The sequence below is a fragment of the Corvus hawaiiensis genome, chromosome 4 (genome assembly GCF_020740725.1).
Source record: "Corvus hawaiiensis isolate bCorHaw1 chromosome 4, bCorHaw1.pri.cur, whole genome shotgun sequence".
NCBI classification, from domain to species: Eukaryota; Metazoa; Chordata; class Aves; order Passeriformes; family Corvidae; genus Corvus; species Corvus hawaiiensis.
In genome coordinates, this window is record NC_063216.1 from 21,844,402 (window position 1) to 21,861,345 (window position 16,944).

Here is a 16,944-nt window from a genome sequence, read left to right on the forward strand (position 1 = left end):
TACAAACTATTAGCTGTTAAACTGTTAAAACTTGTAACAAGCAGCAGCAGCCATTACTGAGGGATATTTAAGCAGGGTTTAGTGAGTAATTTTAAGGCATATAAAAGTCTCTTTTGAAAAGGAAAGGGATTTCTTGGTTATAATGTTACAGGATACTGGACTCCTAATTAGGACTCAAATGGCAGTCCTGGTGATCCACCATCTCCTAAAATACAAGCGTGTCCAAGGAATTTTGTTGGTATGAAATCTGTTCTCCTATCTTCTATCTTTGGCCAGACTATTGGACATGTTAAGCAGTTTTGGCAGCAAAAGTCAAATACAGGGCAGCAGGGGTACCTCAGTGTACAGCATGATCTCTGAACAGCTCTGGGCATTTCACTGTGTTCTCTGAAGCCAGCTGCATTTTCATAGCAGAATTTTAGATACTGCTATTTAGATACTGCTATCTATCTGTGCTATCTTGGTCTGACACAGACTTGGTCCAGAGCTGATGATTTAACCACAGAAATTTCTTATTTATGATAAGGAATAAAGATAAAGTTCCTATTTATGCCTAAATGTTAGGGTTTAAAATGTTTCTGAAGCAGTTGGCATACAGAGTCAGAAGTTTGGCAAATCTTGAAGAAATCTGTGCATTAGCCTGGAAGTTTAGATCTGATCTGTCTTTATGTGCACTGGTAGAAAATGTTGGCTGTGGCTTAACTTTTTCATCAAGACATGTTCTTGATGTTCTAATTATATGTTCTAAAGAACTAAGCATCAACAGCCTCTCACTGAAATGAAGGTTGTTGATGCTTTCAGGTGTGTCCTCCCCCTGAAGCCAGTAAGCAAAGGGATGTGTACATTACCTATAAGAAAAGGCTGTCTCTCCCCACAACATAGGTGCTGGTTATCAAACTTGGAACTCTAGATTTGGGAACAGAATTCCCATCTGTTTTGCTTTAAATCTCTGTGAGGACATTGGTTGTTTGATTATAATAATAAGTTTGCTTCAGCAAAGTAGGTCAATATTTCTTTCACCTACTGATCTCAAAGTCCTTAGCCAACAATGGCTGGGAGATTTTGGGATCATTTCCTTAGTCTCTTACTTCCTGAGAAGGGTGTCTGAGTATGTGGTGGGTGGTACACTTACTGGCCCTTGGCCTGAACAATTAAAGGAGTGTTTGTGAAGCAGATATTAGAAAATAATAACATCTTAAAGATATAGGCTTAGATATCAAAAAAAAAGAAGAAAAACTCACAACCTTAAATAAGACTTTAAACCTCTACACAAAAATAGTCATAAAAATGCTTCTATCTCCTTGCCGGTGTCATTTTTAATGATTTTTTTTCTCTGCATGTTTGTCTGTCATGATGATTTTTGTTTCTAACTCCTTGCAGATGTCTCAGTCAGTCTCTTAGCAGTTGTCGTCAGCTTCTGTGGGCTCGCCTTGCTGGTGGTCTCACTTTTTGTCTTTTGGAAGTTGTGTTGGCCTTGCTGGAGGAGCAAACCTCTCACCTCCAGTGCCAGCAATGTCCCACAGAGCACCTCCAGCGCTCCTACGGAGGTTTTGGAGAACAGTGAGAAAAAGGAAGTTAAAGAAAATGGGAAACCTACAACCAAGGTACTTGAAGCTGCACTGAAAATTAGCCACACTTCACCTGATATTCCAGCAGAGGTCCAGAACGCGCTGAAGGAGCACCTGATCAGACATGCTCGAATGCAGAGGCAGATCACTGAGCCCACATCCTCATCAAGGTAAGTCAGAGGCACTCGCACTTGGGGCACTGTTCCCAGGAATAGGTAGAGCAGGAATGTTGAAATTTCCAGGATCCTGGATTATTCACAGGTTTCTTAGCTGTTAAGGGGGAAACATCAGTCATGTGAAGGCGAAGCCACAGTGTTCTTGGAACAGAATATTCTGAAACATTTTGTGTTCCTTCAGTTACGTAATCGTTTTAACGTATGAAAGTGAAATCTACATCTTCTACTACTTTGTAAAGATACATGTTGCTACTTTAAGTGTTTCCCTTTCAGGTTTTGATTACAGGAAAACATTTTTCAGTGTTGTTTTTAAAAGAACTGCAAGTTTAGCTTTTCACAGAGATAGATAAATCAGTTGTTTTTGCAGATGACAGTTTCCCTCTCAACCAAATAAATGATAGACTCATTGTTGATGGCACATTTCCTTAAGAGATGGTTTGCTGATTACAAAGGAATTAAAATTCCAATCTAAAACTACAGATCCTTATGGACTGATCTTAAAGCTGTACAGATTCCCTATAGGTCTATAAATAAATGACAAGCACCCAGAATTCCTTGGTGGTTTCTTTTGTATTAAAGTGGAGGACACAAACTTTAGTTTTGCCTTAGGTACCACTTTATATTGAAAAGCAGTGAAGACATGCCAGGACCTATAGATTCAAATGGGATTTTCTTCAAATACTGTCAGCAAATTTAATGCATGGAAACAAACAATGAACTGCAAAGCTCAAATCCTACATTAAAAAGGGGAGTGTTTTATAAACAAAGAGTGGGAAAATTAAGGATATTGTGTAATGGCATAAGTTACAGTATAGATACTGTGTGGGAAGTAGCTTTTTTCTTAAAATGCCATTTGCTAAAGAAACACATGCTACCAGAAAACAAACAGGCAAAAACCCCAAAACCAACTACCCAACAAAAAAACCCCCAAACCAAACCCAACCAACCAACCAAAAAGTCTCACATTCACAATAAGAGGCACAAGGAGGAGAAGACACGTGCTTTACTCTCAGTGTGCACATACTTTGCTGGCCTTCTGGGAGCCCTAAAGACAATATTTTGCCAGCTCAGTGCACTTGTTGGGGCAGTGAGTGCTCGAGTGCTTTTTCTCAGCTATTCCAACCTCATGGAACAGCCAACAGTAAGCCACAGGAGGCTCCCAAAATCAGAGCACTCCAGCCAGAGGAGGTCTGACTGACTTTAGCAGCCGAAGCATCTCCTGAATTATGAGACTGTCCAGCTGGCTCGAAGCCACACTGCCCTGGCTGTGCCTGCTTCCTGCTACTGTATCTGTCTGCTCAGAGCAGGAGTGCAGTATCCAAACCACACCAAGGAACATTTCCACAACACTCAGATGATAATTCTGAACTTATAACTCTTACACTAAACACAGAGGAACAAAAATTGGTTCAGTTTAGCATGACAAGACTATTACCCAGCTCACTACTAACTAAAAGGATATTAAGTGAAAGAGTTTTATCCATCAAATCCAAGTATTCAGACTGTCTGACCTCCAGAATAGACAGAAGAAATAGCTGGCTGGAAAATGAACTTGAATAGTCCCAGTGGTACTATAGGGGAAGAAACAAGTTCCAGGGATATGCTCCAGATCTACTTCAGGTGGTGAAAATATTCTCACAGACCTCTAGAGTGGTTTGGACTGGGATCTAAACGCATATGAAGTATCTGTGAAGCCAAAGACAGTTTTACAAAAGTAAAACCTGCTATCAATCCTACTCTTTCTGCAGATGTTGGCAACCTTGTAAGGGAGTTTTCTTTTTATCTTCTCAAGATTATCAGGGTTAAATCTCCTCCGAAAGGGACAGTTCCTTTGCTTTGAGTAACAGTGATTGTCCCACCACAGCCAATCAGTAGCAGGGTGCTTGGAAACATCACCTTATTTTAGAGTTTGGTGAAAAATTCTGCATCCTTTTACAAAACATGTTTATAATTACATTTGTCTTAAAACTTACCCATAAATGGTAATCTTTGTGTTTGTAAATGCATTTTATCTACACCCCTGCCTGCCTTAAGGGAGTTCTAATGTAACAACCTATACTAATTGTTGCTGGCAATAATACAATGTATAAGCAGAAGGCTGGACATTTAGACCAGCTCTCTGAATTATTCCTTATTGTGTATTAACCCCAGCTGGCAACTATGTACCAGAAAAATGACTGAAACCTGATTCTGGTGTCTGTAATTGGGGGCCTCCAAACAAAGGTAGCACAAATTCTCTTGCACCATCTTCAATGCAGCACTGCTTTGTTGTCCTCAGGAGTCCTGAGGGATTCAGGTGCACCATCTCTTAAATGTATTCCATTGACAGAGGATCTAAGAGAAATGTTTGCTGTCTGGATTGTCTCCTGTACACTGATCTCACCTGAGCTGGGGCAAATTAAAGGGTTGTAACCAGTTTTGTGATGGGTTCATGAAGCCATCAGCTCTTAATAAAAGAAATTAAATCATACTAAGTCATTGTAATTGAAGCATAAGAATTTTAATAAGCCAATGAGAGAAACAATAAAATGTGCCTGATCACAATTTTTAGACTGTACATTTAACAAAGAGACATGTTAGTATGGGGAAATAATGCATTTCTGCTTGGTTAGAACTATATCATTCTCATAGTCCCTGATAATATGAAAAGACCTGTTTGTTAAAAGCTCTTTAGTCCTTGATACCAATTAACCAGAACACTACAGAAGAACTGCAGCAGTGGTGCTCATTTGCAAATATTTTTGCTCTGCATTATTGAGAACCACCCTTTCCCACACTTTGTGAAAGTATTTTGCAATATATTTTATTGCTTCTATGAAAACCCATTCTTCAAACACTCACCTGTATTTTCCAAGAACATGTGTTTTGCTCTTTAGAGTTAATTGGAGAGGAATGTGTTGAGCCAGTCAGTTCCCACAAGGCTCAAAGGCAAAAGTGAGGGGCTTGGGTTGTTAAGGTTAAAGAAAAACAAACATATCTGTTGATTTTAGTGTTTGCAAGAAGAGAGAAGCTTTTGTTCTGTCTAAATACCACCAGTGATCATGCACTTTTCTGGATTTGGTCCTAAAGATTGGCCTAATGCCATCTAGGAAAGCTAGACCAGAGTCACCCCTCATTAATCTCAAGTTATATCATAAACAAGCATCCTATTCCTCCCTTTTGTCACAGACGTGGCAGCCTTACTGGGTTAGAAATCAGCTTCATACTGTCATGATGCCCATGAAAACACAGTTTTATATTAGCTTTACATACAGATTTGCTATCACTCCAAATGCATTTGCTCTGTTAGGGAAGGCCAGTCTGCTCTAGGAGTGCTGTGTGTAAGAGCCAGTAGAGGTCGAAGTACCTGGATTTGCACGTTGGTAGCTCTGCCACATTTTCACAACCTGGTTTTCTGACATCCTTGTACTTCATTATCCCAGCCATTAATCCCTTTGTTACTGCAGAACAAAGGAAGATAAATATGTTGCCATGACAACAATGAAACATCTTAATTATTATCAGACCAATTAGCTATCTTGGTGAAATGCTGTGACTCAGAACAGATACTAGGCACTGTGTAATTAGGACTCTGGCTTACTAGAGCAAAAGTGCTGCTGATTCCCACAGGGAACAGCCAGACAGATGCATTCTTTTACTTAGGAACATCTCGCAACAATTCAGTAGAAGATCTGAAATGCATAAAGTCCGAAAATTTAAAAGCAAGCTGGTACCTTAGAAATCATAGATTTCAGGTTTTATACATTGCTTTTGCATGCATTAACCCACACTGTCAAAAATGCAAGAGAGGTTGAAGCAAAGACAATTTGTTGTGGACCTGTTTTCACTCAAACTGATGTCGTACAATGAGCTCCACTGTTTCCCTGCAAAGGCAGTTTTAGCCACTGCTTATGTACAACAGGGTTGGAACATGATACCCCCATGGCAGGGGGATTGGAACTGGATGATCTTTAAGGTCCTTTCCAACTCAAACTATTCTATGATTCTGTGATCATCTGGGCATCTCAGTAGTGCAGGTGCAGGTGTGAGGAGCACAGGTTTCCTTAGCACTGACAGAAGTAGCAGTATCACAGGTCTTCCTGGACCTCATTACAAGTCAAAGATACTAAAAAGATAGTCCCTAAACTGCTGCCTGCCCAGACATTTATTGTACTACATTTTGGGTGGAGCTCAGCTCCTTCCCTATGTTTGGCACACCTATGAGGTTGCACTTCTTGGAAGGCACAAGAACAGATGTGAAACTCCCTGAGGACAATATTCTACTTTTCTGACCAGTCAGGGCCTTTTCATTCCTCACTCCATTCCAGTGTGGGCATTATACACTATGAATTCAGGGAGGTTTAACATTTAAGAGAGAAGAAAATCTTTCAACTTGTCTATCTGTAAAGAAAGGCAAAGTGTGTTACAAGAGGGGTGTATTGTTCATTTACATTTGAGATCAAAACACTTGGATTTTGTTGAGCTGCTTCAAGTCTAGGCTATGAAGCTCTCCCTCCCCTGTTCTTTTGTTGAGCTAAGACTGCTCCCTGCACCGAGCAGGACTGAAAGAGCTGAAAAGGGGAAACATTCTTGTCTATTATTCAATAGCTGCAGATCTTGTATCTCTGCTCAGCTGAACTGCAGCAGTTTTGTGCTTCTTGCCTTTTGCAACCTCTTCACTTACAGCAAAAATACAAATAATATCTATGAAATGAGTCCTGATTGTTTTCAAATGGACAATTTGCATTTCTGATTTTAAGAAAGAAACATGCAGCTGTGACACCTCTTGTTTTCAGAACACAACACCACAGGGAAACCAAGCAATAAGGCAAGGCTACATGTGGCACTAATAAGCAATTGATTGCAAAAAGCAGAGGAAATTCTGACAACTGGATTGTTCTTTAATGGCAACTAAGTGTGCTCACAGGAGGAGGTGGTAAGCTTCTGAAGCACAGATTGTTGGGGTAGGGAAGCACCAAGGAAATGTGAAAATGCCTAAAATCTGATCTGGATAGTGCAGTCATAATGGCATCTGCTGCTGATAAATGCTGGGAAGCTTTTTGACCAGTGTTTTCATACTGCTGTAGGGCTGTATGGCACACCAGGGATTTGATTTCACTCTGAGTAGTAACGGGACAACTTTCCTTTTGGGTTCATGAGCCAAGATAAACCCATAAATACATATGTTTATACAACATTGTATTCAGAATTACAAGGAATTTAACATATTGTTTCTTTCTAGTAGTACAGGAATCAGCTTTCTAACACACTGCACAGCAGACCATGAGGACAAAAGGAATAACAACGGCAGAAAAATGTTGACCAAAACTCTGAAATGCATTGCAGGCAGAACAAAATGTTCCCAGTGCTTTTGGAGAAGGCAGCCTGTACCTCAGTGTAGCAGATACCAAGGAGGTGTATATAAAATGCTGTAGGATGGCAAAGCACTGTGCTAAAAACCTCCAGACACAGCTCTACATTTCCCTTTCAGGTGCCTTTTACAGTCATCAGTGTGAAGGCTGGTAAATATTTAATTAGAAAACCACCATGGAATGCCTCCAAAAACCAGGGAGTACTGATGAAAATTCTGCAAGTGCTTTTTTTTTCTGTTTGACTGTACTTTACTCAGGCCTTAACACAGTGGGATCATGCAATGTTGGAACTGTCAACTTGTTCTGTGAAAGAACATGAGTTCAGTTTCAGCTGCGTAGTCTGAAAGCAAAGTTATAAATATATTTATTTCCAGGACACTGGGTGTCTCCTGGGCCAAGAAATTAATTCTGAATTATCTTTTCCTCTCAAGGATGCTTTAACATTTGCAAAACACTGAAGGGGGTGTGGAGAAGATTATTTTTTAACTAATTTAAAGAGAGGAGCCCTCACTAATTTGTTCTTATATTTTCTATTGAGTGATGGTCTTTTCCCAGAGATAACCATGGCTTGTTTTGTGTGTCTTTGTGTCTGTGTGTCTGTGTGTGCAGGCACAATTCTTTCAGGAGGCACTTGCCACGGCAGATGCAAGTGTCCAGTGTTGATTTTAACATGGGGACAGACCCGGTTTTGCAGAGGGGAGAGACAACAACCAGCATTGGGAGAATAAAACCAGAACTCTACAAACAGAAGTCTGTGGATTCTGATGGGCAACAAGAAGATGTGAAAACATGTGGAAAACTTAACTTCACTCTCCGGTATGATTATGAGAATGAACTTCTGGCTGTCACAATTGTCAAAGCCTTAGATCTGCCTGCTAAAGACTTCACAGGAACATCCGACCCCTACGTTAAGATTTATCTGCTTCCAGATAGGAAAAAGAAGTTTCAGACACGAGTTCACAGAAAGACATTAAATCCTGTCTTTGATGAAACCTTTCAGTTTCCTGTAGCCTATGATCAGCTCAGCAACAGGAAATTGCATTTCAGTGTTTATGATTTTGACAGATTTTCTAGACATGACATGATTGGGGAAGTTATTCTTGATAACCTTTTTGAAGTCTCAGATCTCTCCAGGGAAGCCAATGTATGGAAAGACATCCACTGTGCCACCACAGTAAGTAATGTATTCCAAAAGCATTAACATGATATTTTCATTTCTCTTTTGTAGATTTTGGCAGGGTACCCTGTTTATCAGCAGAGTCTGAAATGTTAAAAAAATAAATAAATAAAAAAAAAAATAAAAAGAAGGAGCTGCCAATATTTGCTTTGAGCACAGAAAATAATGCTTGAGAAGATATAAAATTTAATTACCAAAAAGTCTTCTGGGAGCAAACTGTCATCTTTATGGCTCACTGTGTGTATATAAATTACATTTATTAATTAAATGCTACATCATGAAAGTCACTGCTTAGCCAGAACTAATAACATTTTCCTGTTAGCAAAACACCTTGTCCTGCAAAATGACCGTCTATTAAGAAAAAGGGCCCGTCCTATCCTGCTCTTGTTAGGAAATTTTCGTATGTTAGAAATCTTGGGAAGGAAAAGAGGCTGAAAGTGCTTGAAGTCTAAGGTGTTCTTTGCTGGCTGCACTGTGCATAAGGGTCCCCAGTAGCTGTATCTGCATTGCTGATGGTTCTAGCAAAACTCAAGAGACACAAGCAAGTAGAATTAGGAAATAGAAATTAATTTGTTTATTGTTGCGTGCAAGAAAAGGAGGTGTGTGCATGGATGACAGGATGAATGACAGGCTATCAGAGAAGAGCAGTCTCCAGATATTGTTTCATTAACCTTACATTCCAAACTCATCCTCCCTGGCTAGGATTTGAAGGGGGAAAACAAGCAGTTAAAATTGTGAGGTGTAGAGTGTTTGTTTCGGTTTTGGATTTGGTTTCAGTTTCTTTTTAACTAGCATGCTATTTATAGAGAAGTCTTCCCATTGCCTGTTCTGTGGGTGTATCCAATCTGTGTGACTCATCCCAGGGTTTCGGCATGGGCCAGATTTCCACGCGGGGATGAACAGAGGACAAAGCAGAACTAGGGAAAAGTGACAGGAGCTTCACACCATCCCTGCTCTACAGCCAGAGACTTCCCATGCCTTTTCCACCAAAGGCTTTCAGGATGTTCATACCTGTTAGACAGAGAGGTCTGGGTCTGCATGACTAGAAGGACAAGGGGTGCTCATATGTCCTCACCAAGTTGAGCATGAGCACTGTGATTCCTGAGAAAGGAGAAATACCGGAGAGTGTAGAATAGTGGGGGCATTTTTCAAATATGAATTCACAACAGCAGCAATTTACTTCAACTGCTGGGCCTACCAAACTGCTCTGCACAGCCTTCAGCACACCTCCAGAAGTCTGAATCTCTGTATGCTTAGTTTGACCAAGCTCAGATTTCAGGTACATTTAAGAATTGTGTTCTCAAGCTTAAAACTGAATCTGTGTTTAAGGTCTTGGAATAACAGTCCAAGTAACCATTTCTAAAAATTTCTTCTAGCACTTATATTGTGTTTAATACTGTAGTAATTACTTAAAAACTCACTGGTCAATTGCAGCGGGTGTGTCTGTGAGACTTTTAGCTGATAACTAGAATGGTTTCAGCAAATATGAATCTCTGGACTGTTCATCACTGGTTTGAGCAGATTGAAATGTCATACCAGATTATTCAGTTGGAGTAGGTACTAGTACACCTCTGGATGAAGATGGTTGTTAAACTTGGCACTGGATCTTAATCCAAGTTTCTTCCTCACTAAAGGTTAGTGCATGCAGTTATAATGCCTAGTTCACTGTGTTGATGTTTTGGTCTGTGTGAAGCTTAAGAGAAAGCATGAGGTTTTTGGCTTTCAGCCTTTCTGTCATTATAGTTTAGAGCACTGCATGTGTATGAAAAGGTCGTCTCCACTTAAACCATCAACAATAGGTGCATAAGATTGTGATATCTTCTAGTGTTGGGTAACCTCATCAGCTTTCACAAGCCTTACTCTATTCTCAGAAAATTATGTAAGAAACTGAAAATTGATTTTTTTTTGAAAAAATGAAACCCGCCTAGAAGATGTCCAGTAATTCTATGTGCAATGGGCTTCCTTGTGTTTTACTTGAGATGTTTTATGGAATACTAGCACAGGCTTCTAGTTTTGACAGTTCAGAAACTGTAAGTTGAGAGAGCCAAACCTGCACAGAAATAAACACTGTGTGAGATGTAAATCAGTGGGTACTTACAGTCTTAAACATCAGATCTAATGTTTACCAAAGTCACTAACTAGCAGTTAAATGACTAATGTTGGCCAGAGTCAACTGAACTTTGATAAGACTTGAAAAAGAAAGATCCAGCTTGTTCTACAATTGGTGGAAAATAATTCTAGTCCAGGTCAATATGCTTTGGTCTTCATAAAGAATCTTTGAAACTCAAGAAGGCTGTGTGAAAGGAAAAGGCCACACCTACCCAGTAGAGCCCAGGAACCCAGATGCCATTCTGCAAATATATTTCTCTCATGCTTTTTTCTTCTTCACCTTTGCTCTGTTTTGTTGTATGTTCTGAGAAGTTTCTCATCTCTTTGTTCAGACATGATTCCTACACCCAGTGGTCTGCTCATGCTGTCACTAAATGATAGATGGTGGAAATAATAGAAGTAATAGATCAAAGAATTAGTCCAAAACTTTAAAAAATCAGTGGAAGCAGCCTCTCCTCAGCCATGAATCTTTTACCTCTCTTCCACAGTCAACAATTTTCTAGTCAGAAGTTAAAATGAGGGTAAAAACAATTCCTATTACCTGTGTGAAAAGAATCTATTCTTATGACACAAAACTCTGCAGTCTTAAACACTATTAGAGAGATTTACCATGAAAATGGATTGCAACATTTTGCCTGTGAAAGAAATTGCCACAGGAGATCAGGAGATGCTTTGTTATGCAACAACCCTTTGTCAGTAGCTAACATAATTTTTAAAAGATTTGCTTGCACAACCATAAAGAGTTTTTATTTGGTACAGGAAATACAATCTGAGAAAGATCAGACTGGATAGTTGCACTGAGTCTTTTTGGCTGTAAACCCAATGATTCTGTGTGAATCTACAGTTTTAATACACTTTCTTTGCTCCTAATAATCATTTGAAATTGTTCTATGGAAGCACAGGATTGGCTCACACACACACACTCATTTTTATTCTCATTGTTTTCAGATGCTGATATTTATTCACATCTTGTAGTTTGGATTTTTACCTTTACTTTTCACTTATATTATTGTTTCTCTGTTATATATTGTGTTGAAAACATACCACATTTTATAATATGTAACATGTACCTGTTTTAAGTGCTAAAGTATATCTATTTCTTAATGTTAGATTATTAAGATAAATTTAGTGCAAAATCAGTAGAAAAAGTAACTCAGATATCTGATATATCCCCAAATTTTGCTTATACATGGGTGATTGAATTTTCAATAAATAATTCATCATTTGCTTCTGTTGACCTTAATCAAAATGTGAGGCTTCTGTTTTTGTCAAGTGCTTGTAATTTTTGCATACATTTCTGAGGTTTTGTTACTATCAAAATATACTGCATACTTTAAAAGAGGAAAACTCATTTATTTGAATTGCTAACAAGCACTTCTAATATTCAGTGTTTTAAAATTTTCTAGGAAAAAGTCCACTGCCTCCAACAATTTCTGAATGTAAACATTTATTAACTTCCTATAATACTTTTAAAAACGATCTTCTGCTTTGGAAACTTCCTCTAATGCTGTTGCCTAAAAAAATTGGCAAGTAACTGTCAGGAAGATTGTTTTTCTGAAGGTATCCTGTGAAGTCTTTTAGAGTAACTAATTATAGGAAACCATGAAATTGGGAAAAAAATTAATGCACAGAATTTAGAGGTAAGACAGTTCCATTCCCAGCAGTGGTAGTCTCTTGGGGATCTTAGTCATCCAATTGTCATGAACTTGTAGCCTCTTGAATTATCTCATGCAGACAGATGGAACTTGATTGTTGTTTAGTTCTCCAACACCAGGCTTTCCAGTGCTGCAGTTTGCTCATTTGTGAAGTAGAATGTCAAAGCAGGTTTTGTAAGGACATAGTCCTCCTGTGATGTCCATGGTGCATGATTGCTGCTTCTAAAGCAATTGGAATATAGTTGAATAGCATCACTGGGAAAGACAGAAGTGCTTAAACACATATTTTTTTTAAATAAGTAGGACAGTAACATTTGTCTCAGTTCATTTATTTCAAACACTTGCCAGAGTAGGATATCACACAGGTAATTCTGCTGGCTGCTGGCCTCTGCTATGGAAAGAGATTCTTCTGATTTCCTCATCAAACAAGAATGAAACCCACCTGTGAAGTCCACCCAGAGCATTATCTTTGCTTAGTTTTCTTCTCATCCCCTGTTTTGTAAGTGGACAGAGCATAAGACCTTTCCCTGAGTAAGGCAATTGTGGCAGAGAGCTGACAGAGATGTCTTTTGCAGTCATGCCCTGAGGCCACGTTTTAAGGATTGTCCTGTTCCTCAGTGTTCAAAGAGGAGCACTATGAGGAAATGTTTTCTCACCAGCACTGTAGTGGGCTAAGCTCTATAGCAACCCATCTTCATCAAAATGCACTTAGACTTATGAATGTTCCTGGAAATGTACCTGAAAGCTCTAACAGTCTTAAACAGGTGTGAAAGACTAAGGGCTTGTCAGTGTAGGAACATTTATCATCTCTCTCATGGGAACAGCCCCTTCTAAGCCAAAAATTTCTGGCACCTGTCACTTCTGCTCAGGGCCATTGCTGAAAAGAACCCATGTGACCACTTTTGATGCTGAGCAGGTGAGAGAATACTCTGAATCAGTCTTTAGAGGGCACATTTTGGAGACCTTCATTTGTGTTTGGAACTGCTTTAGGTCTGGTTGATAACTAGAAAAGATGATGGAGAAAGGGTGGGTTTCTGTCCAGTTACTGAAGGCAGGGGAGGTTTCTAGTATTATATTTAATGTTTCTTTTCATTTGAAATGACAAATTATTTGAATATTTTGATTTGCTAGGGACAAACTGCTACTTTCAGTCTACCTTAAAAATTATAAATATTAGGTGAATGAAGGGCATGGTTTCCACAAGGTAGTGGAAGTTTTAGTATCTCTGCATCCAGACAGTGCTGTGGCAGCTCTGCTAAGGTCCATGGCTTGTCTGACCTGGTGTGCCCTGAGAGGTCTCTGAGTATCCCACTGCAAACAGTCTCTTTGCAGACAATGCACTGCAGCTTCAGAAAAGCATCCTCATGTGGGAGGCTATATACATTTTGGTTCATTCTCATGCCACAGTTAGTTCACAGAGGTGCCTCTGTTCTCAGCTGCTCTGAGGCAGGAATGGGCTTCCTTGCTGCCTGGCAAGATGTAACAATCCCCCGGTGCACAAGACAGATGGTTCCCTACAGAGGGAGCAACACAAGGAGCACCCAGGAGGCTTCCAGGGTGCTACTGAGGGCATTCTGCAATCTCAGGGAGTCCTCCCTCTGCAATCAGGCCTGCAATCAGCAGCAGTGCTTACCCAGAGCAATCAGGGTGAGGCTCAGGCAAGCATTAGCCCTCCACAAGCAGAAGACACAGTCATTACAGAGCAACAGGCCCCACTGCTTCCATACTGTCTTCCACAGAGGCAAGAACAAACACAAACTTAATTGATTCATTTCCCAGGGCAACAGCTCAATCAGTAACCAGTGCTGAGAGGAAGGAAAGGGCTGGGTTTGATATGCAAAGAATAACGGAAGACAAAAATAAATATTAGCAGTGGGGACAAGGTTTCCAAAGGAAAATCCCCTTGAGAGGTGGTAGAATTAGCTCTGCAGTTTGAGCCTCTCAGAACTTTTAATAATTTCTGTGATAGCAAGGATACCATCAGATTCTAAATGCATAAATGAGAAAAAAGACTGGTAGATTTCTGCTCTGTTCTTTACTACCACTCCTTTTATCTATACCTCAAAACCAGAAATACCTTAACACATTCTTAGCTAACTGTCTGGGGGGACAGGTTTCCTTTCTCTTTCCATCCAATTCCCAACATTCATCGTTATATTTTATCCCTGATTCTTGAAGCTTTACGTCAGTAGCTTTTACTGGAAAGCAGAAATATATTTCTAAACAGGGAAAGAGAAATCTGTCCTATGAAGGAATTATCTTCCTGTAATATTCGAGTAATCCAAAGGTCTAGCTCTGCCAACTCAATTTTCTTTAAATTTGCATACTATATAGAAAAACTGGTTTCAGTGCTATTAAAGGTAAAACCAGCTAAAAGTCTATAAAATTAAATGCCTGAATACCTTCTTAGGTAGCTAGAAAATTACTATTATTATTTATTACAGATTCTTGCTCATAATATAGCAGGAAAGCTGAGAACGAAATTTGCAAATAATTTGTTTAGGAATCAAGTGCAAAAGAAATTCATGCTGCCCTTAGTATTTTTGCTATGCTACTCTTTCACACAGTGTTTAAAACAGCATTCCAATTACAATTAATAGGGAACTAGTTCGAGATATTAAATTTGAGATTAAGAATGGACAGTATTACTGTGAATTATGATAATCTGAATGATAAATAAAGTAGCAACAAGTAAGTTTTTGAGGGAATCGAATTTCTACTGCACTCTTATAAAGATACTTGTTACTTTAACCATGGAAATTAATTACACACAAGTAACAATAAAAGCATATCGATTTTCCAGTTCCAGTAGCATCTACATAGTTCATTGTAAGAATACACAGCAAGTTGCTCTTTTAGGACTTTGCTTGAATTTCAAAACTTGAAAGTCTAGTGGAAACAAACATTGGTGAAAAAAATGGTCAAAAGTCAGCTTGTGACTCAAAAATGACACCTTTTTCACATATCAGGTCCCTGTAAGTGCAACAGTTCACGGCAACTTATAAGCTTTTTACTCCTGCTGCCATAAGAAACCAGTTGAGATGCTGGCACAGAGGAGGGAGACTACGAAAGTTATTAGACTGTCAGTACAGTCAAGAAACAGTTTTCCTGTTCAGTTTCGGGGTTACGGGGATTGATACATGAGTAGAAACCACCCTGAACATGGAAAGATTTATAGTTTCCTTCCCCACTAAACTTATGGATGTTCCTAGTTAAAAGTTGTCTCTTTTATTGAATTTAGTGGAAACAACTGAGAAAATTAATTGGAGCAAGTGACAGCAAGGCTTTTTCCAGCAATAGCAGTTCAAAAAACTCAATCAGTTTAATTGATGTTCCCCTACAAGTTCTCCAAACTTCTCCTCACATCCCTCCCCTTTTATCCATATTGTGAGTGGGGAGCCCAGCCTCTGTAGAAGTGCTGCTATTTCTCCAGGCATAAGTGTGAAAATGAGAGGACTGGTGTCCATTGGGTATGATGACAAATAGAATAGAAAAAGGAACTTTTTATTTGTGACTGAGCCAACTCCGGGACTAATTTCCCAAGAGCCCGCAAAGCAGAGAATGGAACTAATGGAAAAAAAATATTAGCACATTCATTCACATGCTTGCTAGTGTGGGATAAGAATTATGCTATTTAAAAAAATCTGCATTCTGTAGCTCAAAACCCACAAAGTTCATCAGAATAACTGATATGTGCACATGAGGTCATTGTTTTCTTTGTTTTATTTTGTTCTAGACCCACCATACCAGAAAATGGATGGGATAGAGGTATAATGGCAGCTATCAAAATAACTGAAGCTGGTATAGTGCTAGCCACTGTTTCAGGTCCTTAGTACTGTGTGATGGTTTGTGGATACAGAAGGGAAATAAGTGAAGAAGAAACATGAAGTGTCAACAAATGCTTCCGTTTGTATAAGTGCAGCTGTGCTCGATGCTGGTTTTTCTGTACCTGTTATTGGAAGCCAGTGGGAGGCAATCATTACAAGCATCTGTGAAGCTAGCTGTTAATTGAAATCCAAATTTAGTTCAAGAAGAAAGAGAAAAACTCAAAATAGGTATATGAAAGAGATGATGTGTCATGGGAGTTAACTAAGTCATGCAATTTTCGGTAAATGTGTGACACATGTAAGGCAATCTGAGGACTACTTAAAAATATGCACAAATGGCAGCCACTGGATTGTGTCTTCTGAGTTGTGTTTTGTTTGAGGTGCACTGTAATGCAGATGTGACTGTTGAGGGCAGTCTGTGTCTTGGTTTCTTCAGATTTGCTTGTATTGAAGGGTTCCTGTCAGATTACTTGTGTCAACTTAATTATCTAGTGTATTACAAGGTAAGAAAAAGATGAATTTTCTATACCACTGAGATTCTAAAGTAGATTGAATCCTATATTTAAATCTCAATTAAAATCAATAATGCTTAGGGATCCAGGGAATTTAAAAACGTTACTCATGTTAATCAGTGGGATTGAGACTGTCATGAGAAGTTTAAAAATAATCAAAAAACCAAAGCGTTACTATGTTTATTATCTAGGTCTGAATCTGTGTTTTCAGGTCCAAATTTATGAACCTCTAGTGCTCAAATTAACACTAAAATGTGTGTGTAGAAATGGAGATATCGCAGACATTTTATCCAATACCCAGTCTCTGATACTATATTTATAATTTTAATCTTCATTCTTCAAAAGAACATTTAGAACTTCACACATTCACACTCCTGTATGAAGAAAGACCACCAATCTTGGCAGATATCCAGAGCAGAAACTGCTTCTCTCTGCTTCTTAAAAATGTACTGTACAGTAACAACAAAGTGAGTTTTGCAAGCATTTTGAGCTATGCTTCTTTTAAAGCATTTAAGTCATAGTACATAGTCCTGTCTGTATTCTGCTTTATCAGCTGAGCTCACACAAAC

General features: G+C 39.0%; 1 protein-coding gene across 1 annotated transcript in view; it reads left to right on the forward strand.

Annotated features, from left to right (window-relative positions):
* Positions 1-16,944, forward strand: part of SYT10 (synaptotagmin 10) — a 45,127-nt gene that overhangs the window by 11,375 nt on the left and 16,808 nt on the right. Inside the window, exons 2-3 of the mRNA XM_048301032.1 lie at positions 1,381-1,738; positions 7,705-8,269. Coding sequence (XP_048156989.1) covers positions 1,381-1,738; positions 7,705-8,269 — 923 coding nt within the window. The remainder of the gene's footprint in view (positions 1-1,380; positions 1,739-7,704; positions 8,270-16,944) is intronic.